This window comes from Cherax quadricarinatus, chromosome 5 (genome assembly GCF_038502225.1).
Source record: "Cherax quadricarinatus isolate ZL_2023a chromosome 5, ASM3850222v1, whole genome shotgun sequence".
Lineage (NCBI taxonomy): Eukaryota > Metazoa > Arthropoda > Malacostraca > Decapoda > Parastacidae > Cherax > Cherax quadricarinatus.
In genome coordinates this window covers 60,508,689-60,533,239 of record NC_091296.1, presented here as the reverse complement: position 1 = coordinate 60,533,239, position 24,551 = coordinate 60,508,689, and the positions used below count along the sequence as shown (strand labels likewise).

At 40.7% G+C, this 24,551-nt stretch overlaps 2 protein-coding genes across 11 annotated transcripts in view; one reads left to right on the top strand and one right to left on the bottom strand.

The window, feature by feature from the left end:
- The window catches only part of LOC138855182 (uncharacterized), a 22,309-nt gene extending 14,655 nt beyond the window's left edge, over positions 1–7,654 (top strand). For both annotated transcript variants that reach the window (XM_070102985.1, XM_070102991.1), the window contains exon 4: positions 423–7,654. In XM_070102985.1, coding sequence (XP_069959086.1) covers positions 423–566 — 144 coding nt within the window. In that variant the 3' untranslated portion in view covers positions 567–7,654. The remainder of the gene's footprint in view (positions 1–422) is intronic.
- On the bottom strand, positions 2,953–24,551 carry agt (O-6-alkylguanine-DNA alkyltransferase). 9 transcript variants are annotated; one of them, XM_053771544.2, is made up of 6 exons: positions 24,442–24,551; positions 15,795–15,967; positions 13,926–14,077; positions 12,327–12,422; positions 8,161–8,307; positions 2,953–3,760 (listed from the first exon to the last, which is right to left on the bottom strand). In XM_053771544.2, the coding sequence occupies exons 2-6, from the start codon at positions 15,965–15,967 to the stop codon at positions 3,663–3,665; spliced, it is 666 nt and encodes a 221-aa protein (XP_053627519.1). In that variant the 5' UTR covers positions 24,442–24,551; the 3' UTR covers positions 2,953–3,662. The 9 variants fall into 9 exon arrangements, with proteins under 9 accessions (XP_053627519.1, XP_069959053.1, XP_069959060.1 ...); XM_070102952.1 differs by lacking the exon at positions 24,442–24,551 and adding an exon at positions 23,460–23,571 and having other exon boundaries at positions 2,953–5,251; XM_070102959.1 differs by lacking the exon at positions 24,442–24,551 and adding an exon at positions 23,460–23,571 and having other exon boundaries at positions 2,953–5,211.

The following is a 24,551-nucleotide window of genomic DNA, read 5'->3' as shown; positions in this document are numbered from 1 at the left end:
TGTCCCAGTCATAATAGTCATTTTTGGGTCTGGCTCTTGTTGGGATGCTTATTGGTGTCGTTGAATCTGCTTATGCTCTGTCAGTGGGATCTAATCATTTGCCATTGGAAATGAGATAGGCTTGCAGGTAATCACTGGTTATTGAGTGGAAAGCAGAACTTAGCATTTTATGGTAGTATTCTGTATTACCCTTCTCCTAAGTGTATTTGAGGAAGTTTTCATATCCACCACAGCATAGAAAACCCTTTTTGTGTATCAAAAGTAATAAGTTATAAATAGGTTAAACTATAAATATGTACTATAATTGTATATCTAAGGGACCTCAGTATTTTAAAACAGAATCCATAAAAGCTCTGAAATATTACAGTGAAATTCATAACATTAAAAATTTTACTAAATTGTTTTAATATTTTATATTTCAGAGAGGCAAAATAAAGAAGAGTCCATCTTGCTGCACGTGGATCTGTTGCATATTGCTACTTCCATGTTTTATTATCCCTGGTATCATTGCTTATTTTTGCTGCTGTCAGAAACCCAAATGCACCCATTGTGGATACTCACCGTAGTGCACATGTATGCTTCTGTCTTCCATCAAAGGATTGTCTGTAAAACATGTTTTCCACTTCATATGCCTTAATCTTTAATCTTTTAATTAAAGCCTTTTCTTAGCATTTGCTGTTACATTGTATTGAATTTTCATGAACTAATTTCTATTACAGTAAGTGCTAAACCTACAAGGGTCATACAGCACTGCTCCTAATTGTAGTAAAATGTGATTTCTTGATGGCCAAATTGTTACATATATATGGTACATACAGTAAAACTTTGGTAAGATGGACCCCTATGCAATAGCTGTGGATTAAGTGGACAAAGGCTCAGTGAGTCTACTGCAAGAGTGTGTCAAGTAGTTGCCAGTGATGAAACAGACCAATTTCACTTCATTGCAGGTAATGGGGTGCATCCAGTACCTATCTGTTTTCATTGTTTCTAGATAAACAGGGCCACTGGTATCAGTGTATTGTATGCACACATACTCACATTCTAACGTCATTCAGTCTTCAGTTTAATCTGGATTTACAATGATTAGCATTACTTTATTATAATATAAAGCAGTTAACAATGGCCACTAAAGCAAGTGATGGTACCAAAAAGTATGTGAATTTGAGTGCTAAACAGAAACCTGAACTTAAGGTGGAGTTGGGCATCTCAGTGGTTCGGGTGTACGAGTATGGTGCAGCAAAGCAAGTGGTGTCTGACATTTGTAGAAACATGGCAAACTTTCATCATGTGCTGACTCAGAATAAAAGTTACTCTTAAGTCACCATTTGACAACACAGGAATATACTGTATGCTCATCTATCCACTAGAAAAGATAAAGAAAAATTACCATACTTTTAACTGATTTTCAGGTACCATAATTTGCTTTAGTTTACTATAATAGACTCTTCTTAGTATGTCCAGCAGTAACATCAATGCAGTGGACCAAGTCCACTGCATTGGGCATTTATTCATGTCCTATAATCCATTGATGCTGCACCGGGCACTTCAGTGCAACAGATTTTCTTTTAAGTGGCCACCCCTACTCCACTATTACTCTGTTAAACCAAGGTATCAATGTGAATATTCCATTATAAAGTAGAATTTTTTTTATTTTTATGATAGTATATGTATATATATTAAGAATGATGTCACATTAATTGTTAGGATAGGCAATTTGAGGTTTAAATATACACACATTCGGAATTCTTCCACATCTGTTTCAGATGTCTTTTAGCACATGACAGCAGTTGAAATGTCTTGGAAAAATTCTCTGCAAGGCTGCCACCTCTTCAAGGAACTAAGATTTGATACATCATCATAATACAGATACAAGTAGATGTATAACTGAATCTGTTGTCCTCTTGTAACACATAATAAATAGCTTGTCATCCAGAGTTCTGTGTAAGTTGGGTAAGTGTGTTTGCAACTAATGAAGGTTTTAAATTTGTATGATTTGAGGAAGTGGTAGCCTGCATCTTGGGTAAAAGTTTAAAATACTGTGGTCTGTTGTAAATAAGTGAAGAAATATATGGTCTAGATGTTGAGATTACTGGGATAAAGGTTTTTAACAGTTTATGGTTTGAGGGAATGGTAGCCTGCATATTGGGTAAAGGTTTAAAATACTGTGGTCTGTTGAAACTGTGTTATGAAAAAATGTTATGAAAAATATAGATTATAGCTGTTATTACCATGAATAAGAGAGCAGGGCTAATTAAATCTGAGTTACACAGGTGTGTATGTCTTTCACATTGTAGAATGACATGCTAAACTTCTTTTTTTTGTTGGTATACTGTCAAACTTTTTTTTAGTATTATTACAAATGCTCCAGTTATCCATAAATAAATTTTGTGGTAAGACTGGCTATAACATAGATATTTGTTAAATATTCAAAATCAATACGAAGACAAAAATACAAAATGAAATCTGTGGAACTAACCACAGATTTTAGCCATAAATTCACAGAATACCAGCTAAAGAAAAATCCATTAGTCTGCTTTGTAAGGTGTTTAAAATATATATACATGTGCAGTAAATACATACAGCTTGTACACATTTGTGCAAGTTATTTTTATTGACTTAGATATTTTTTTGTTGTTGTTGTTGTCAAAATGTTAACTGTATTTGCACATACATTTGACTGTGATATCTGCATTTTTTATTGTAAGCAAAATCATATTCCATGTCAAGAGTACAGATGAAAACTGAAAAATTTATTGCATTTATATAAGTAGGAATTTATTACATTTTCTTATTTTTGAATTGAGGCATTGATCTCAGCAATGCCATCTTTTTGTGGCAATTGAGAGAGCATATATTTACTTAGTGTATAAAGTATTTATTGAGTAAGATTTTAATTTTTTGTAGTTGGTGCTGTTAATATTTTAAAAATTTTGGTTAAAGGAAAAAAGACAATTATCAGCATTACCATATATTTTGAATTTAGAACTTGTATACTGTATATTTAAATACAAATCTTTTTTATAATATTCTTGTATCCTACCTAGTATTACATCATTGGTAAAGAAGACAAGTAAAGAATAGTACAATAAATGAATTTACCAGCTAGCACTCTTGGAACACCTTGCCAACCAAGAATTAACAGATTCCTATTTTTAACAATACTAGACAAATTATAGCTCAAGTTGAAGTCTAATTTCCTTTAAGATCACTTTCCATGAGGGCAAAACAACTTGCTGATGTAATATTATCATTATTGATGAAATTAAGACATGTACAACATCTGGGTATCTCTATTGCAGATGTTTCACCAGCCAGTGGCTTTATCAATACAATTTCTAGGACATAATGCTTTTCACACCAGCTCCAAGGGTGAGGAATTGATTACCTCATCTTTTGTATATACAGTGGAACGTCAATTTTTGTATGCCCTAGTTTTTGTACGATTTGGTTTTCGACGACATTTTTCATTGAAATTGTCCCAGTTTTCGTACATCCACTCGGTTTTTGTACAGTTGAAAATGGCCCATACCAAACTCGTCTGCCTGCCCGCGTGACTCGGCCACTCATTTCCTGGTATCGAGCGCCCACACAAAGCATCCCATGCGTTCGTGATTTTGAAGGGGTTGAGGCAGACCCTGACAACTCTATGCCTGTTGTGGAATCTATTGTGTCTTTGGGGAAGTCCATGGGGTTGGATGTGGAAGAGTTGGTGGACGACCACAGGGAAGAGCTAACCACTGAAGAGCTGCAAGACCTTCAACTGGAACAGCAACAGATCACAGCTGAGGAAATTGCTTCAGAGAAGGAGGAAGATTATTATTATTATAATCAAGGGGGAAGCGCTAAACCCGGAGGATTATACAGCAGAAGGAGGAAGAGAGAGGGGAGAATGTGCCTTCTTCAGTGATTAAGGACATGTGTGCAAAGTGGAATGAGTTGCAAAAGTTTGTGGAGAAATATCACCATAACAAAGCTGTTGCAAGTCGTGTCTACAGCATGTTCAATGACAATGCCTTGTCCCATTTTAGACAAATCTTAAAGAGATGCCAGAAACAGACCTCTCTGGACAGACTTTTTGTGCAACAGGGGTCCAGTGACTCAAGCTGGTCCTAGTGCCAGTAGAAGACAAAGAAGGGAAATAACCCCAGATAGGGCCTCGATACCTGAATTCCTTATGGATGGGAATTCCCTTTCCAAACAATAACCTCTCCTCCTCCCTCTCCCCTCTTCACCATCTTCCATATGCCAACGAGTGTCTTTGATAAAGGTAAAGGTGATGTTAAATGTTCAGTTATCCATTTTATTAGTCATATTTATTCATTGTTTTCTATATGTAAAACTATAGTTCTCCATAAAATGTATTTTTTGTTAATATTTTTGGGGGTCTGGAACGGATTGATTAGATTGACATTATTTCTTATGGGAAATATTGCTTCAGTTTTCGTACGATTTGGTTTTCGTCAGACTTTTTCAAACGGATTAATCACGAAAACTGAGCTTCCACTGTAGGTCTACTGTCTTCATATTACGTCCTAGAACTTATATTGATAAAGCCACTAGATGGCAAAACGTCTACAATAAAGATATCCAGATGTTCCATGTGTCTTAATTTCATCTTGTAGGTATTGTATACCATTATTGTACATTATCATTATTGATCACTTTGAAGGTTTCTAGATGCCAGTGAGGGGGATGGGGCTCTCTATCAAAGATATTGGACATACCCATCTCTTCCTTGGATCATACTTAATTGCCTCTCATTGCTCTAGGTTTTGTATGACCCCCTACAGGTTCAGAACTAACCCCATTATCCAAATAATACGGATGTTCACTCATTGAGGGAGTTTCCTTAACAATAAAGGGACTCTATCATAACTAAATGCTAAACCCACAAGGGTCACACAGTGCTGTCCAAAGAATTGAGCCTCTTCTCTCCTTCCTTAGATTGAACCTGACTGCCTCTCATTTCCAAGGTGATATATGACCCATACAGGTTTACCACTTTTCCCTAAACAGTATAATAATGATATATGACTTGTGCATGCTAAACACTTCCTCATACATAAAAATAATACTGACATTCTTAGGTGCACTGGGTGGGATTCTGCCCTCGAGTAAAGAAAGATACTTATACCTTCACATATCAGGAAATTAATTACTGATGCCTTGGTCCCAACTGGTTTGGACTTCTCTCACCAGAGTGGCTGTGGCCTGGAAGTTGAGCATGTCTCTAGAGCTGCACACCACATTACTTTGGTGGGTGGAGAGAGGAAAAAAAGTGGCCACACTGAATCAATCGGCTAGTCATCTATTCTAAAGGAATTTAATGCTTTTTGTGAATATTAAATATTGAAAAAATAACTTGGTGGGAGACGGCCGACTTGTTGAAAAAAAAAAAAAATATGGAATGAAATTACAGGGCACAAGTGCTTGAATTCACGAATTATAAGAATGAAAAGGGGTCAAGCAGCTCAGATACATGGGATTAAAACAAATGTTAAGAGCAGATGGGAATATAGTTTTGGAGTAGTGTTACTTAATATATGCATGAAAGCATGTCTTATTTTTACAGCAAAAACAGCATAAAAGAAGAAGGTACTTCAAGATGGTAGAGAGCATGCATAGTTCCTTTGTATAAAATATAGATGGAATAAGGGTAAGATTTATAGAATAAGCCCATCATTATACTACGGAAAGTATATGGTAGAATTACTGGAAATATTAAGGGTAAGATAAATTAGATTGCAGAGAAAAAAGGTTTTAGGAAGGGTAGAGATGTATAAATCAAGTGCCTACATTGAATCATATAAGTGAACAATACTTGACCCGTAAACGGTCCAAACGTATATATACGTTCTTACCGCTAGTGCCCCAACATAAATATACGTTTTATTTTTCCTGCCTCCAAATTTGGCACGATTGGCCTGAGATGCCTGGTCAGCATAGAATGGATCTTAACACTCCATGTGCACCATATTAAAAAAATTTGGGACCACTTAGTACCTTGTGGGAGTGCCAGCAAGAGCAAACAGTGGGGCAAACACCAAGGATTCACTGATGTAATGTCATATTAACACTCCCCTTTTAAGAGGAAAGTGATGTTAACCCCAAGTTTAGGGTCTGTCTATCTGTCTATCTCTGTCTCACAGATACACACAAATACAATTATACATAGTGTAAATTACCTAGGATAACCTAAAAAATCCAACGTGCTATACTGTGCTTGTAGCTATAATGCATAACAAAAATTATATAAAATAATAATAAAATGAGAAAAAATGGTATATTGGCAACACTTCTGCAAGCGGCAGGACTCTATGTTGCCGTCAGGTGAGCATTAAGTGCCAACTTTGCAGCCTCATATTTCAGTAAGTACTGACCCTATTTTTTTTTATTTTAATCCTATAATACTTAGAAAAATGTGCTCTTTATTTTCATTAAAAAATAATTTTTTTTATTTTTCAAAATATTCGGGGCACTGGGGTAGTGAACGTATATATGTGTATACGTTTGAACCGTTTACGGGTTAAAGGTAAAAAATTTTGTTGCATTTATGGAGTTAGACAAGACCTATGATAGGATTGGAGAGGAAATCAATGTGACAGATGTGGCAAGTGTATGAAATAGGCAGTAAAAGTAGGCCTTACAGATGTGTGATGTCACTGTGGTTAAACATTTATAGATGGGGTTGCAAAGGTAAATGCAAGGGGGTCCAGGAAAGATGTGATTCAAGGGTAACAAATTAGATACAAAGTGGAAGTTGTCACAGTTACATACTCTCTTACTGAAGACACGGTTCTTTTTGAGAGATTCTGAATAGATGCTGCAAAGGATGGTGCATGAAATTTGGAGGGAATGTAAAAGAAAATTAAAAGTGAACATAGGAAAGAGCAACACAATGAGAGTAACAACAAAAATCTAGGCAGACGTGTATATGAAAGAGGATGTGAACCAATGAACAAGCGGATGGGGGAAAGAGAAGATAGGTAGTGTGTTCAAGGCATTAATCTTGGGGTTAAAAGGATTGGTGATTGTCCCAGGAAGGGTTGACAGGAGGGGGTAAGATTTTGAGTGCTACAGGTTTGAACATCTAACAGGTTCATGTGAACCTGTCAGATCAGAGTGAGTAGAGGCTAGTGGTTTATATGACTTACCTTGGAGTGTGAGCAAAGTAATGTTAATGGCTAAGTGAATGAGCTTCCTCGTTTTTGGGTCAAACTATTTCGGTGGAAGACTGCTAAACACCTTTTCTATTTTTTACCTTGCCCATTTGCTGCCACAGCAGGGTGACCCGAAGAAGGGCACAGTTGCTATTATTCATTCAACCACTATTATTGTCAGAAGTGTGCTGGCATCATAATTCAAATTACCCTCCGAGTGCAACATCACCCATCCTTCAGAGTGCGGGCACTCTCCTTCCCATCTCCAAGGCTCAAGTTCAGCAAACTGGCTTCCCTGAATCTCTTCATAAATGTTACCTTGCTCATACTCCAACAGCATGTCCATTAAAAACTAATTATCTCCATTCATGCCTAACATTAAAACTATCATCACATTGTATTTAATAAGAAAATGGTTTCTAGGTTATATGTATAAAAATATACATACATTATATGAACTATATATAGCCATGCAATAAAAAACTTTCAACCTAGACATTAATTCCCTTATATTATTTCCAACTAGACATTACATTATTCTGAAATCTTCCTACATTCATATTTTACAATATGTTGATATTAACCTCTGAATAAGTGAATACTGTTGAATCAAAGAGCATGGTGCAAGGAAGTATTTTAATATCAACTAAAATATTCATCTTTCTAATTTTTTCTAAAGAAAAAAAAATACAGGAGGCTCCCAACTTACAAGCAACCCATTACAAGTAAGAAACTTAGCAACCAATTAAAATTTTACAGCTCAAGAGCTGGTGTATGAACATATTTTTATACTCTGAAAAACCAAGGAACACAATTTTTTTTTTTTTTTTTAAGTTCAGGGGCCTCCTGATATCCATAATTTAACTTCCTACCCATGTAAGATACAGTCTCTTGCTACTGGCTGATGCAGCCTCAGACTAACTAATGAAATATATCTCAGTAAATTATGCAGCTAATGTGATTACATTGTTAACACTTCCCTAAGTGAATTTATCAATACCTTCGTGCTTTAACAGCCATAATTTAATTTTCTGTCGACTCCCTCTATGATACAGACCCATGCCATTGGAGCGGACAACTCGGTGGCAGGGGACAATTATTCCATTTTGGTTTTTGCGCATGGCCGAGCCAACAGCCCTTACTGCACCTGATGAGGAATAGAGACAAAGGGCAAGAGATTAGAATTTATCAAAATGTTATTTTAGGTAGATGTCCTATCAACCATTGCCATTCCTGTAATGTGTGTGTACCTAAATACTTTGTGACCCACCCCGAAATTAACAACGAGAATGTTCATGATTTAATTACAACGCCTGCATATCCATATAAACTAATTACACTATTTATCGTCTCTTAATTTTAAATAAATGTTTATATATGTTGATATAACATTATTGTAATTGTCTATAAAAATCTGTTACAACCTTTATTATCAATAACCACTACTTACAATCACACTTATCAGTACTGTATATAGCAACTAAAAGAGCAAACACAATAGTATCCCATTTTTAACACATCAGTCATTTCCCACCAAGGTAGGTGTGACTCAAAGAAAAACACATTTTCCATCAATGATCACCCACCTATCTTTCAAGCACAGACACTGTACTACCCACCTCCAGAACTCAAATACATATAGCTGTTTTCCCTGGAATCTCTTTATAAGACATTATCTTGCTCACACTCACAGCATACTGAATGCAAAAACCACATGATTGCTCACTCCAATCTAACATCCTCTCCTATGCCTACTGGATACTCAAGCTCTTAATTCTCAAAACCTCCTTCATGCCCTCCCTTCTACCCTTTCTGGAATGTCCTCTAAATCACCTTCTGTCTATTCCAGATTTACACACCCTCTTAGTAAATCTATCTTGCTCTATCAGCTGAAGCCTCATATGCCAACTTATCATTAGAGCATATTTAAATATGGTGAAGGCCTGGAGTTTACCTGGAGAGAGTTCCGGGGGTCAACGCCCCCGCAGCCCGGTCTGTGACCAGGCCTCCTGGTGGATCAGAGCCTAAGTATTTCACATGTTAAAACCCTAAGAAGCAGAACAGAACAGAAAATTTATGGATTTTTCATTAATGGAGTTACAGTGCTTCATTGTACTTAAAATATTTTCCAAAAACAAAGCATCAGAAAGAACACTAGTATCAAAACCCTTCAACAGAAGGGCTCCTTGATACTGGTGAAGGACTCCTGATCTGTGGAATTGAAGCTACTCCTCCCCTACCCTGAATTAAACCTAATTACCTCTCATTAGCAGGCACTAAATGACTCCTATGAATTTAGTGCTACACCATGAATAAAACAGACTTGTAATAATAACATTGTAACAATAGTAATTTAAAATCCAAAGGTAAACCCCTCTTAAAGATGAATAATATATATACCATAATGACAGAGATCCTAGGTAGTAGGTTGGTAGACAGCAACCACCCAGGGAGGTACTATCGTCCTGCCAAGTGAGTGTAAAACGAAAGTCTGTAATTGTTTTACATGATGGTAGGATTGCTGGTGTCTTTTTTTCTGTTTCATAAACATGCAAGATTTCAGGTACGTCTTGCTGCTACTACTTACACTTAGGTCACACTGCACATACATGTACAAGCATATATATACATACCTCTCTGGGTTTTCTTCTATTTTCTTTCTAGTTCTTGTTCTTGTCTATTTCCTCTTATCTCCATGGGGAAGTGGATCAGAATTCTTCCTCCGTAAGCCATGCGTGTTTTAAGAGGCGACTAAAATGCCAGGAGCAAGGGGCTAGTAACCCCTTCTCCTGTATATATATATATATATATATTTTTTTTTTATTAGCACACTGGCCGATTCCCATCAAGGCAGGGTGGCCTGAAAAAGAAAAACTTTCACCATCATTCACTCCATCACTGTCTTGCCAGAAGGGTGCTTTACACTACAGTTTTTAAGGACGGGTGGGAAATTTTCAGCGCGCTCTCAAGAAAAAATCGAAAAATTATGGAAATTGAGTTAAGCTATTTTTCTATATGAATAACTCTTTGGCAACACAATGGTACAAGAATCAGTGTTCTAAGACATTTCTACAAGAAATTATAGTCATTTATATCAGGTATAGTAACGGCGATGTAGGTAGCGCGTCTGTTCTCAACCCATGTATTTTTTGGAAATTTTTCCTTGTTTTTTATCGCTTTTTCTTTGCATTATTCTTTCTAATATAATAATTGATTATTTGGCATCATATAAGAGTAGGTGGAGCTTATCAGTAGAGTGCCAGCCAATCGGGAGCCATCTAAAAACACTCGGCAGTACTCCCCCTCCAGATGGTGCCAGGTGAAATCACTTCATTATTACGCTTATATCAGCTTATATATCAACTATACGGCTTATTTATCTATCAGAATTGATCTAATATGATATAATAAACACTATAAAATAACAAACAAACATGTTATATACTCTAGACTGAATAAAATAGGCCATAATATGGCGAGAGTCCACCAGCAATATTTCGATATAAATGAGTTACTCCTCGTCTCCTTGTTGTATTGTTTGGTCTGTGAGTGATAGAAAACGGTATTTTGAAGAGGATAACTGCACTAGAACATCAGTTTACTTAGAAAACCACTGAAACAAACGCGATTTTCCTGAAAAAAAAAAAATTGAGACGGCGGGCCGGCCGGCGTTCCAGGCCTATATCTCGGAAGTAACTTTTTCACTTATTTCGCTGACCTACACCATTATTAATGATTGTATTGAAATGATTTTCACAGACAATATAAAACAAACTGTGTTTGACTATTTGGTGCTTCTTTTTTTGGAATATATCAAATATTTTTTATTTTGTGGGAGGTAAAAGGCAGATATTTTGGTGAATGTCAAAAAGTCTATCAAATGTATTTTTTTTTTCCATGATAATAAGATATATTAGATGAAACATGTGCATCCAAAATTCGTGTCAGACGTATTCTAACGGTTGGGATTGTCGGAAGTGCCACTCGTAGTGCCATTTTGTCATTCTTGCTGCCATACATGAAAAGTCATTAAATATTTTTTTCTCTGTTGTTTGTTGGCCAATCATACTGAAACTTTGTCACATTCTTCTACATATGAACCTCTAAACATACACCAAAAATAAAAAAAACTTGGTTGAAAAATAAAAAGTTGGCCGAAATTTTGACCTCCAACCTTAAACTGCAACATTAATACCCCTCCTTCAGAGTGCAGGCACTGTACTTCCCATCTCCAGGACTCAAGTCCGGCCTGCTGGTTTCCCTGAATCCCTTCATGAATATTACTTTGCTCACACTTCAACAGCACGTCAAGTATTAACAACCATTTGTCTCCATCCACTCCTATCAAACACGCTCATGCATGCCCGCTGGAAGTCCAAGCCCCTTGCACACAAAACCTCCTTTACCCCCTCCCTCCAACCTTTTCTAGGCCATCCCCTACCCCGCCTTCCTTCCACTACAGACTGATACACTCTTGAAGTCATTCTGTTTCGCTCCATTCTCTCTACATGTCCGAACTACCTCAACAACCCTTCCTCAGCCCTCTGGACAACAGTTTTGGCAATCCCGCACCTCCTCCTCCTAACTTCCAAACTACGAATTCTCTGCATTATATTCACACCACACATTGCCCTCAGACATGACATCTCCACTGCCTCCTGCCTTCTCCTTGCTGCAACATTCATCACCCATGCTTCACACCCATATAAGAGCGTTGGTAAAACTATACTCTCATACATTCCCCTCTTTGCCTCCAAGGACAAAGTTCTTTGTCTCCACAGACTCCTAAGTGCACTGCTCACCCTTTTCCCCTCATCAATTCTATGATTCACCTCATCTTTCATAGACCCATCCGCTGACACATCTACTCCCAAATATCTGAATACATTGACCTCCTCCGTACTCTCTCCCTCCAATCTGATATCCAATCTTTCATCACCTAATCTTTTTGTTATCCTCATAACCTTACTCTTTCCTGTATTCACTTTTAATTTTCTTCTTTTATATACCCTACCAAATTTTACTAAATGTAAAAGGAGAAACTTTCGTTTTTCCTTTTGGGCCACCCCGCCTCGGTGGGATACGGCCGGTGTGTTGAAAGAAAGAAGAATGACAGATATATAGAAAAATTGTCGCATACGTGTGCAAACTAAAACTATTACTCACCTGGATTGTTTATCCTAGCAGCTAGAGCCCCATAAGTGATGACTTCTCCTGGGCCAACAGTATCTGCAAGAGTCTTCCAAACTTGACCAAGGAATCCTGCAAAAAAAAAAAGTTGCAAAACAAAACTTAAATATACAGCAGGACCCCCCATATCTGTGGGGGATATGTTCCAGGGACCTGCTGCAGATACTGAAATGTGGATAGTAGCAAACCCTATTATAAAGTTTAATTGATAAATTATGCACAGTAAGTGGAGAATTATCACTTTTTCATTGATGGGAAGCACTTCAGGACTTCTCTTAGGCTTTGAAGAACTGCTTTGGTGGCCCAGTGGCCTGGTGGCTAAAGCTCCCGCTTCACACACGGAGGGCCCGGGTTCGATTCCCGGCGGGTAGAAACATTTCGACACGTTTCCTTACACCTGTTGTCCTGTTCACCTAGCAGCAAATAGGTACCTGGGTGTTAGTCGACTGGTGTGGGTCGCATCCTGGGGGACAAGATTAAGGACCCCAATGGAAATAAGTTAGACAGTCCTCGATGACGCACTGACTTTCTTGGGTTATCCTGGGTGGCTAACCCCCTGGGGTTAAAAATCCGAACGAAATCTTATCTTATCACTATTATGCAAAATTAAGAGGTATTTTTGGGCCAAAGTAAACTGTGGATAACTGAAACCATGGATACCAAATCAGTGGATATGGGGGTTCTACTGTACTTCAAATCATCCTCAGACTTCATGTACCAATTTATCTTAAACCTTAAATTGGGCAAATGTATCTATATAGAAAGAATGGAGTTGAAGGGAATACAGAAAATCAGAGGCAGCCAAAGAATCAACAGTCTGCATTAAAGGCAGTACAAAAAAAACTGTTTCCAAAGAATAGCCACAGCAGCAATGTCAACAATGACAATATCAGCAGTGGAGATGTATATATCGGAAGTTCAAGTGATAGTGAGGGCAGTATCAGTTGCAGTGTTAGCATTAGCAGCGACAGCACAAAGTAAAGCCCATTTGTCACATTTTGTTTTAATCATGGGAAGCACTAAAAACGTAGGGGTCATATAGCACCTGGGGAATAGGAAGTACATATACAGGCTCAATCTATGAAGAGGGTAAATCCAGTTCCCTACATCAAGAGCCCCCTCACTAGCATCAAGGCAACATGAGGGGGTTTATTTGTCATAGGTCAAGCTATAAGCCATAGCAAATATCGATGAATGGGAAATGGATGTGTAATTTAGGCCAAAAGAAAGGAATGGTATGGGCATTTGAATTTAGTCTCATGAAAAGGAACCTCTAATTACTTGGATTAAGAGCCCTTCACCATGGAAATTAACACCCTTGAAGGGTGTATTCCAATGAGGTTATTTCAGCAAGACCTCCATATTTGCTCCATGTTGTAGATTTCTTCCTGTTCCTTATTCCTAAAGATTTTATTTTTTTTTTAAATATTGTTCTCAAGAGCTGAATGCAAGCTGTATAAGATTTATGCAGTGTAATTAGTTATGCATATAATACTGAAAAAATATTAAAAATAAATACATTATAGACACCATTTTTTTTTCCATGCAAACTACTCCTTGAAACAAAAAACTCACCAAGGTTTGCGAGCTTGAAGCAGCATATATCTGGTCTTGACTCTTTGGTTAAAAGTTTAGGGTTCTTAAAGTATGTCTGAAGCCACTTATGACATTGCTTTATCACTTGTGACTGAGTTTTCAAGTCATCTGTGAGTAGCTGTACCTCAGTTCTGGAAGAGCAGTGTTCTTTACAAAAAGAATATTTATCATGAAACAGTCTAAAAAATATTTTCCCTCTCTCCATTTATTAATTAGTGTAAAGTACACAATATTGTGAAATAAACAAAAAATTAAGTTTATTATGAATTACTATAGAAAAATAACTAACTAGTATGTAAAAACAAATCAAGTAAAGTGATTATACAGTACGTATTTAAAAAAAAAGTGATACACAACAAAATATAAACAATAATGACATGCATATGATTAAATTGCAATAAAATACTAAAGAAAATAAATATTAAAACCATTAAAAAAGCAAACTATTACTAGTAAGTCTTATTAACCTGTAAGATGGCATTTATCTTTACTCTGAAGGCCTGATCAGAAACTAGATACCAGGATGATGAGCCTCAGAACCATTAACAGATAACAAAACAGATATACAGTATAGTAATATGTCAAAAAACTAAGGAGAGAAGGGCAAAATAAGCTTGCATCAAATGCAGTACAGACATGATTTAATGATTTTGTTTCATTATTACCAGATGCACAGCACTGTACAGATACACAAATAACTTGCGCATAGGAGACACGCTAACGATGACATTTCAGTCCAACTTGTACCATTTACAAAGTCACACTAACACAAAAGAGAGAGGAAGCCAGTATACATAGGCGAGCTGGACAGGAATGGGACCAAGAGAGAAAAGAAAAGTAGTAGTGGTAGTGGAAAGGCTGGTAGTAGAAGTGGAAGTAGTAGTAGTAGTACTAGTAGTAGTAGTACTAGTACTAGCAGTACTAGTAGCACTAGTAGCAGTAGTACTAGTAGTAGTAGTACTAGTAGCAGTACTACTAGTAGTAGTACTAGTAGCAGCAGTACTAGTAGAGAGAGTAGTTTTAGTGGGACCAGAGATAGAAAGGGGAGTGAAGGGTGAAGGGAGGCAATAGTAATTGTAGTAATAATAGTCACTGAAAAGTCGTCGCTAGTTACTCTCTCCTATGTGTGGGTTATGTGTATTGTTCCAATCACAGTATGGTGCCTTTTTGTTCTTCACTGAATAGATACCTTTTGCTCAACACTTGAATACTAATAGCAGGCAGTTTTTTTACACAGTGGTACTCTGCCCAGGACAAGACAGAGTAAACCAATGATATCAGGAGATGGAAGGGATAACAAAGAGTATATAAGAAATACTTTATGATGGTCAACAACAGTTTATTGGAGGGAAATGCAAGAAGTTAGATATGATGGTTCCATCTACTGGTACATTCTGGAAAAGGCAAGTAAGGCAAATATGGAAGAAGTGTTATTAGAACACAAAAATAATTACCCAGTAAGGAGGCTCTGTGATAATGTTTGGGCAAGGCTGCCTGCAAGCTTCTGTCTTAAAAATGCACTTTTATCCTTGATTTATGTTCTGAGAGTAGTAAGACTCTCGAAGCTCATCAAAGGTACTAGTTATCGCTAAAGTAAATATTTTAGACTTGTAAGACATTTACTCTATTGTATGCAGTATTATCAAAATCACAACTATGCGCTAAACAAATAAGTCCCTAGACCTATTATGTACCTCTGTAATCCTTTGACTACTGCCCACAAGATGGGTAAGGGTTGCATAATAAAGATATTAAACTAAAAAATGTAATACAGCACTGAATGTATGCAGAGGTAATACTTAGATAAAGAAGACATAAATTAATACAGTATATATACAAATAGAATACCTTTCATTAGGTGAAAAATTTTCATCATTTATGCTGCCATCAAGCTGGAGTGAGTGAAGGCCAGCAGCACAAGCTGTAATATTGATGTAGCCAAGAGGAGAAGAGAAACAGTATTCTGTGCCTGGCAATCCACAGGAGCCTTGTTTCTCTTTGTTTATGCATTTTGCTGACATCTATTACAAGAAAGCTGAATAAATTAGTGTGCTGAATACTATACTGTAAAAAAAATATCAAATTAAAGTACTCTACATATTGGTACATATTTCAATTTGTTATAATGATGAGATGAGTTTGATGAGGCAAAATACTGTGCAACTGATTGGGACTAGATAAGAGAGATACACTGATCATTTGTTATTATTACAACCCATGAATTCAGAGGGCTGTTATCCTGGGTGTAAAGGGAGCAAAATAAACACAGCAGAAAAACTTTTGACTTATATTATCCTTCAACAAGTAAGAACAGAATTATGTATGTACACTATATACACTACGTACAACAATAGGTATCTGTGCACTCCACGGTAAGCAAGACAGAATAAAAGCCACCAGAGAGCAGACCGTGCTTCAACCAGCTCTAGAATGGGAATGACAAGGGCAGACAGGTGCGTGGTACCCACAACACCTCTGCGATAGCCAAAACCATCTCATTGGCAGGAACCTGGGTACTGATCGAACAATGGAGCCCCATCGTCAACCCTTAGCACCTGGTTTGCTGGTTGGGGGAGATAGCCTTTCAATGAGGGTGTGTACATGCGCCGAATAAAGGGTATGTACTCTTTGCATGCCACAATTATTATTTTTATATTCACACAAAAACTGGGAAATTGTCTGATTTAAGCTCATGGTTTTCAAGTATGGATACCACGTGGAAATAAATCATACTGCTTGACTACACTGAGTTATCCTAATAATAATAATAATAATAATAATAATAATAATAATAATAATTTTTATTTCAGCATGATACATGTTTGTACAAAGGAGTATAACAATTCAGTGGAAATGCCAAAAGCCCCTTCATATGCAGAGCATTTCAGGCAAACTTAAGACTAACTTAAGATTAATAAGGCAATAACAGTGCAAAATTGTAAATATGGTTATTAGGTGAATTACAATGAATACAAGAAAACTGAATACATGTATTCTATTAGTTAAAGCTTGTGTGCTTTAATGTTCATGAAGCACTCTTTGACTGCAGAAATTGGTGCTACCCCTCTTCCTGGTATTAAACATAATTACCTCCACTGGTGTCCCAGGCCCCCAATAGAAATAAGTTACTCTGACCTTGGTCTTGTCAACCACCACCAACCTTGGTCTTGTCAACCACCACCAACCTTGGTCTTGTCAACCACCACCAACCTTGGTCTTGTCAACCAACACCAACCTTGGTCTTGTCAACCAACACCAACCTTGGTCTTGTCAACAACCACCAACCTTGGTCTTGTCAACAACCACCAACCTTGGTCTTGTCAACAACCACCAACCTTGGTCTTGTCAACAACCACCAACCTTGGTCTTGTCAACCAACACCAACCTTGGTCTTGTCAACCACCACCAACCTTGGTCTTGTCAACCACCACCAACCTTGGTCTTGTCAACAACCACCAACCGTGGTCTTGTCAACCACCACCAACCTTGGTCTTGTCAACAACCACCAACCTTGGACTTGTCAACCAACACCAACCTTGGTCTTGTCAACCAACACCAACCTTGGTCTTGTCAACCACCACCAACCTTGGTCTTGTCAACCAACACCAACCTTGGTCTTGTCAACCAACACCAGCCTTGGTCTTGTCAACCACCACCAACCTTGGTCTTGTCAACCACCACCAACCTTGGTCTTGTCAACCACCACCAACCTTGGTCTTGTCAACCACCACCAACCTTGGTCTTGTCAACCACCACCAACCTTGGTCTTGTCAACCACCACCAACCTTGGTCGTCAACCACCACCAACCTTGGTCTTGTCAACCACCACCAACCTTGGTCTTGTCAACCAACACCAACCTTGGTCTTGTCAACCACCACCAACCTTGGTCTTGTCAACCACCACCAACCTTGGTCTTGTCAACCACCACCAACCTTGGTCTTGTCAACCACCACCAACCTTGGTCTTGTCAACCACCACCAACCTTGGTCTTGTCAACCACCACCAACCTTGGTCTTGTCAACCACCACCAACCTTGGTCTTCTCAACCACCACCATCCTTGGTCTTGTCAACCACCACCAACCTTGGTCTTGTCAACCAACACCAACCTTGGTCTTGTCAACCAACACCAACCTTGGTCTTGTCAACTACCACCAACCTTGGTCTTGTCAACCACCACCAACCTTGGTCTTGTCAACCACCAACCTTGGTCTTGTCAACCACCAACCTTGGTCGTCTTGTCAACCACCACCAACCTTGGTCTTGTCAACCACCACCAACCTTGGTCTTGTCAACCACCACCAACCATGGTCTTGTCAACCACCACCAACCTTGGTCTTGTCAACCACCACCAACCTTGGTCTTGTCAACCACCACCAACCTTGGTCTTGTCAACCACCACCAACCTTGGTCTTGTCAACCACCATCAACCTTGGTCTTGTCAACCACCACCAACCTTGGTCTTGTCAACCACCACCAACCTTGGTCTTGTCAACCACCACCAACCTTGGTCTTGTCAACCAACACCAACCTTGGTCTTGTCAACCACCACCAACCTTGGTCTTGTCAACCACCACCAACCTTGGTCTTGTCAACCACCACCAACCTTGGTCTTGTCAACCACCATCAACCTTGGTCTTGTCAACCACCACCAACCTTGGTCTTGTCAACCACCATCAACCTTGGTCTTGTCAACCACCACCAACCTTGGTCTTGTCAACCACCATCAACCTTGGTCTTGTCAACCACCACCAACCTTGGTCTTGTCAACCACCACCAACCTTGGTCTTATCAACCACCATCAACCTTGGTCTTGTCAACCACCATCAACCTTGGTCTTGTCAACCACCATCAACCTTGGTCTTGTCAACCACCACCAACCTTGGTCTTGTCAACCACCACCAACCTTGGTCTTGTCAACCACCATCAACCTTGGTCTTGTCAACCACCACCATCCTTGGTCTTGTCAACCACCACCAACCTTGGTCTTGTCAACCACCACCAACCTTGGTCTTGTCAACCACCACCAACCTTGGTCTTGTCAACCACCACCAACCTTGGTCTTGTCAACCACCACCAACCTTGGTCTTGTCAACCACCACCAACCTTGGTCTTGTCAACCACCATCAACCTTGGTCTTGTCAACCACCACCAACCTTGGTCTTGTCAACCAACACCAACCTTGGTCTTGTCAACCACCACCAACCTTGGTCTTGTCAACCAACACCAACCTTGGTCTTGTCAACCACCACCAACCTTGGTCTTGTCAACCAACACCAACCTTGGTCTTGTCAACCACCACCAACCTTGGTCTTGTCAACCAACACCAACCTTGGTCTTGTCAACCACCATCAACCTTGGTCTTGTCAACCACCACCAACCTTGGTCTTGTCAACCAACACCAACCTTGGTCTTGTCAACCACCACCAACCTTGGTCTTGTCAACCACCATCAACCTTGGTCTTGTCAACCACCATCAACCTTGGTCTTGTCAACCACCACCAACCTTGGTCTTGTCAACCACCACCAACCTTGGTCTTGTCAACCACCATCAACCTTGGTCTTGTCAACCACCACCATCCTTGGTCTTGTCAACCACCACCAACCTTGGTCTTGTCAACCACCACCAACCTTGGTCTTGTCAACCACCACCAACCTTGGTCTTGTCAACCACCACCAACCTTGGTCTTGTCAACCACCACCAACCTTGGTCTTGTCAACCACCACCAACCTTGGTCTTGTCAACCAACACCAACCTTGGTCTTGTCAACCAACACCAACCTTGGTCTTGTCAACCACCACCAACCTTGGTCTTGTCAACCAACACCAACCTTGGTCTTGTCAACCACCACCAACCTTGGTCTTGTCAACCAACACCAACCTTGGTCTTGTCAACCACCATCAACCTTGGTCTTGTCAACCACCACCAACCTTGGTCTTGTCAACCAACACCAACCTTGGTCTTGTCAACCACCACCAACCTTGGTCTTGTCAACCACCATCAACCTTGGTCTTGTCAACCACCATCAACCTTGGTCTTGTCAACCACCACCAACCTTGGTCTTGTCAACCACCACCAACCTTGGTCTTGTCAACCACCATCAACCTTGGTCTTGTCAACCACCACCATCCTTGGTCTTGTCAACCACCACCAACCTTGGTCTTGTCAACCACCACCAACCTTGGTCTTGTCAACCACCACCAACCTTGGTCTTGTCAACCACCACCAACCTTGGTCTTGTCAACCACCAACCTTGGTCTTGTCAACCACCAACCTTGGTCTTGTCAACCACCACCAACCTTGGTCTTGTCAACCAACACCAACCTTGGTCTTGTCAACCACCACCAACCTTGGTCTTGTCAACCACCACCAACCTTGGTCTTGTCAACAACCACCAACCGTGGTCTTGTCAACCACCACCAACCTTGGTCTTGTCAACAACCACCAACCTTGGACTTGTCAACCAACACCAACCTTGGTCTTGTCAACCAACACCAACCTTGGTCTTGTCAACCACCACCAACCTTGGTCTTGTCAACCAACACCAACCTTGGTCTTGTCAACCAACACCAGCCTTGGTCTTGTCAACCACCACCAACCTTGGTCTTGTCAACCACCACCAACCTTGGTCTTGTCAACCACCACCAACCTTGGTCTTGTCAACCACCACCAACCTTGGTCTTGTCAACCACCACCAACCTTGGTCTTGTCAACCACCACCAACCTTGGTCGTCAACCACCACCAACCTTGGTCTTGTCAACCACCACCAACCTTGGTCTTGTCAACCAACACCAACCTTGGTCTTGTCAACCACCACCAACCTTGGTCTTGTCAACCACCACCAACCTTGGTCTTGTCAACCACCACCAACCTTGGTCTTGTCAACCACCACCAACCTTGGTCTTGTCAACCACCACCAACCTTGGTCTTGTCAACCACCACCAACCTTGGTCTTGTCAACCACCACCAACCTTGGTCTTCTCAACCACCACCATCCTTGGTCTTGTCAACCACCACCAACCTTGGTCTTGTCAACCAACACCAACCTTGGTCTTGTCAACCACCACCAACCTTGGTCTTGTCAACCAACACCAACCTTGGTCTTGTCAACTACCACCAACCTTGGTCTTGTCAACCACCACCAACCTTGGTCTTGTCAACCACCAACCTTGGTCTTGTCAACCACCAACCTTGGTCTTGTCAACCACCACCAACCTTGGTCTTGTCAACCACCACCAACCTTGGTCTTGTCAACCACCACCAACCATGGTCTTGTCAACCACCACCAACCTTGGTCTTGTCAACCACCACCAACCTTGGTCTTGTCAACCGCCACCAACCTTGGTCTTGTCAACCACCACCAACCTTGGTCTTGTCAACCACCAACCTTGGTCTTGTCAACCACCACCAACTTTGGTCTTGTCAACCACCACCAACCTTGGTCTTGTCAACCACCACCAACCTTGGTCTTGTCAACCAACACCAACCTTGGTCTTGTCAACCACCACCAACCTTGGTCTTGTCAACCACCACCAACCTTGGTCTTGTCAACCACCACCAACCTTGGTCTTGTCAACCACCATCAACCTTGGTCTTGTCAACCACCACCAACCTTGGTCTTGTCAACCACCATCAACCTTGGTCTTGTCAACCACCACCAACCTTGGTCTTGTCAACCACCATCAACCTTGGTCTTGTCAACCACCACCAACCTTGGTCTTGTCAACCACCACCAACCTTGGTCTTGTCAACCACCATCAACCTTGGTCTTGTCAACCACCATCAACCTTGGTCTTGTCAACCACCATCAACCTTGGTCTTGTCAACCACCACCAACCTTGGTCTTGTCAACCACCACCAACCTTGGTCTTGTCAACCACCATCAACCTTGGTCTTGTCAACCACCACCATCCTTGGTCTTGTCAACCACCACCAACCTTGGTCTTGTCAACCACCACCAACCTTGGTCTTGTCAACCACCACCAACCTTGGTCTTGTCAACCACCACCAACCTTGGTCTTGTCAACCACCACCAACCTTGGTCTTGTCAACCACCACCAACCTTGGTCTTGTCAACCACCATCAACCTTGGTCTTGTCAACCACCACCAACCTTGGTCTTGTCAACCAACACCAACCTTGGTCTTGTCAACCACCACCAACCTTGGTCTTGTCAACCAACACCAACCTTGGTCTTGTCAACCACCACCAACCTTGGTCTTGTCAACCAACACCAACCTTGGTCTTGTCAACCACCACCAACCTTGGTCTTGTCAACCAACACCAACCTTGGTCTTGTCAACCACCATCAACCTTGGTCTTGTCAACCACCACCAACCTTGGTCTTGTCAACCAACACCAACCTTGGTCTTGTCAACCACCACCAACCTTGGTCTTGTCAACCACCATCAACCTTGGTCTTGTCAACCACCATCAACCTTGGTCTTGTCAACCACCACCAACCTTGGTCTTGTCAACCACCACCAACCTTGGTCTTGTCAACCACCATCAACCTTGGTCTTGTCAACCACCACCATCCTTGGTCTTGTCAACCACCACCAACCTTGGTCTTGTCAACCACCACCAACCTTGGTCTTGTCAACCACCACCAACCTTGGTCTTGTCAACCACCACCAACCTTGGTCTTGTCAACCACCACCAACCTTGGTCTTGTCAACCACCACCAACCTTGGTCTTGTCAACCAACACCAACCTTGGTCTTGTCAACCAACACCAACCTTGGTCTTGTCAACCACCACCAACCTTGGTCTTGTCAACCAACACCAACCTTGGTCTTGTCAACCACCACCAACCTTGGTCTTGTCAACCAACACCAACCTTGGTCTTGTCAACCACCATCAACCTTGGTCTTGTCAACCACCACCAACCTTGGTCTTGTCAACCAACACCAACCTTGGTCTTGTCAACCACCACCAACCTTGGTCTTGTCAACCACCATCAACCTTGGTCTTGTCAACCACCATCAACCTTGGTCTTGTCAACCACCACCAACCTTGGTCTTGTCAACCACCACCAACCTTGGTCTTGTCAACCACCATCAACCTTGGTCTTGTCAACCACCACCATCCTTGGTCTTGTCAACCACCACCAACCTTGGTCTTGTCAACCACCACCAACCTTGGTCTTGTCAACCACCACCAACCTTGGTCTTGTCAACCACCACCAACCTTGGTCTTGTCAACCACCACCAACCTTGGTCTTGTCAACCACCACCAACCTTGGTCTTGTCAACCACCACCAACCTTGGTCTTGTCAACCAACACCAACCTTGGTCTTGTCAACCACCACCAACCTTGGTCTTGTCAACCAACACCAACCTTGGTCTTGTCAACCACCACCAACCTTGGTCTTGTCAACCACCACCAACCTTGGTCTTGTCAACCACCACCAACCTTGGTCTTGTCAACCACCACCAACCTTGGTCTTGTCAACCACCACCAACCTTGGTCTTGTCAACCACCACCAACCTTGGTCTTGTCAACCACCACCAACCTTGGTCTTGTCAACCACCACACACAGGATTGCACAACGTGGTATACAGCACTGCTTTCTACGTTTGGTTTATAAGGGCCACTGACAGCTTAAGCTATATTGAACCTTCAGACGACACAACTGTTTATTCAGGTATACACAAATACAGTTACATAGATTATCATACATAACAGCATATGTCTAGAGAACCTAGATAACCCAAAAAAGTCAGACAAAGTGACTTATTTATATTGGGGTCCTTGTAATATCTCATTATTTAAACATTAAAAGTTAAAACAGCTAAGTAACTCAACTGTGAAAATCACTTAAGGACCCCATTGGAAATAAGTCACTTTTTTTTTTTTGGGGGGGTATCCTAGGTTCACTACACTTATTTTGCTATGCATGATAATCAATGTAACTATGTGTACCTGAATAAACTTACTTACTTACACTTACAATAAAAGGAGATATACTAGGAACAAAGTAAACCGAGTTATTTACATTAACATTAAAGAGATGATCAGCTCACAATAATAAGTACACGAATGTTAGCTATACAAGAAATCACTCTCCTTCCTTTCCTTAGCTTCATTCATTAGGTACCTTTCAGCTCTCTTCCTGAACTGACTCATGCTGGACAGGCTTTGACATGTGCAGGCAATCCGTTCCACTCCATCATTGCTGCGCAATAAAAGATGTTTGAAGCCTGACCACCTTCTGTGAGTACTACAAAACTGTGTTCACTTCCCCTATTACTATACTTGTTTTGGAGAAGAGACATTGCCCAAACCTGGGCGATTAAAGAAGTTCTCAATTAGATGGGGTGGACCACTAGCAGAGGGAGAAGCCCGCACTTCACTTGAGTTTAGTAACCGGCTTCCCACCAAAACCGTTAAAGAATTAGCCGCAGAAGAGAAAATGAAGCCGACGGCAGGTGCCTCACCTGTAACGTGCCCGGTGGGCAAGGTAAGATGAGGACAAGCGTCCTAGTGGGAATTACCTGGGTACACCTGGTGCTCAGGCAAGAGCGAGTCGTCCACAGTTAATGAAGGCTCGCGGAGAAGTTCACAACTGCTATGTATAATAATTGTACTTATATTCGCCTGTACC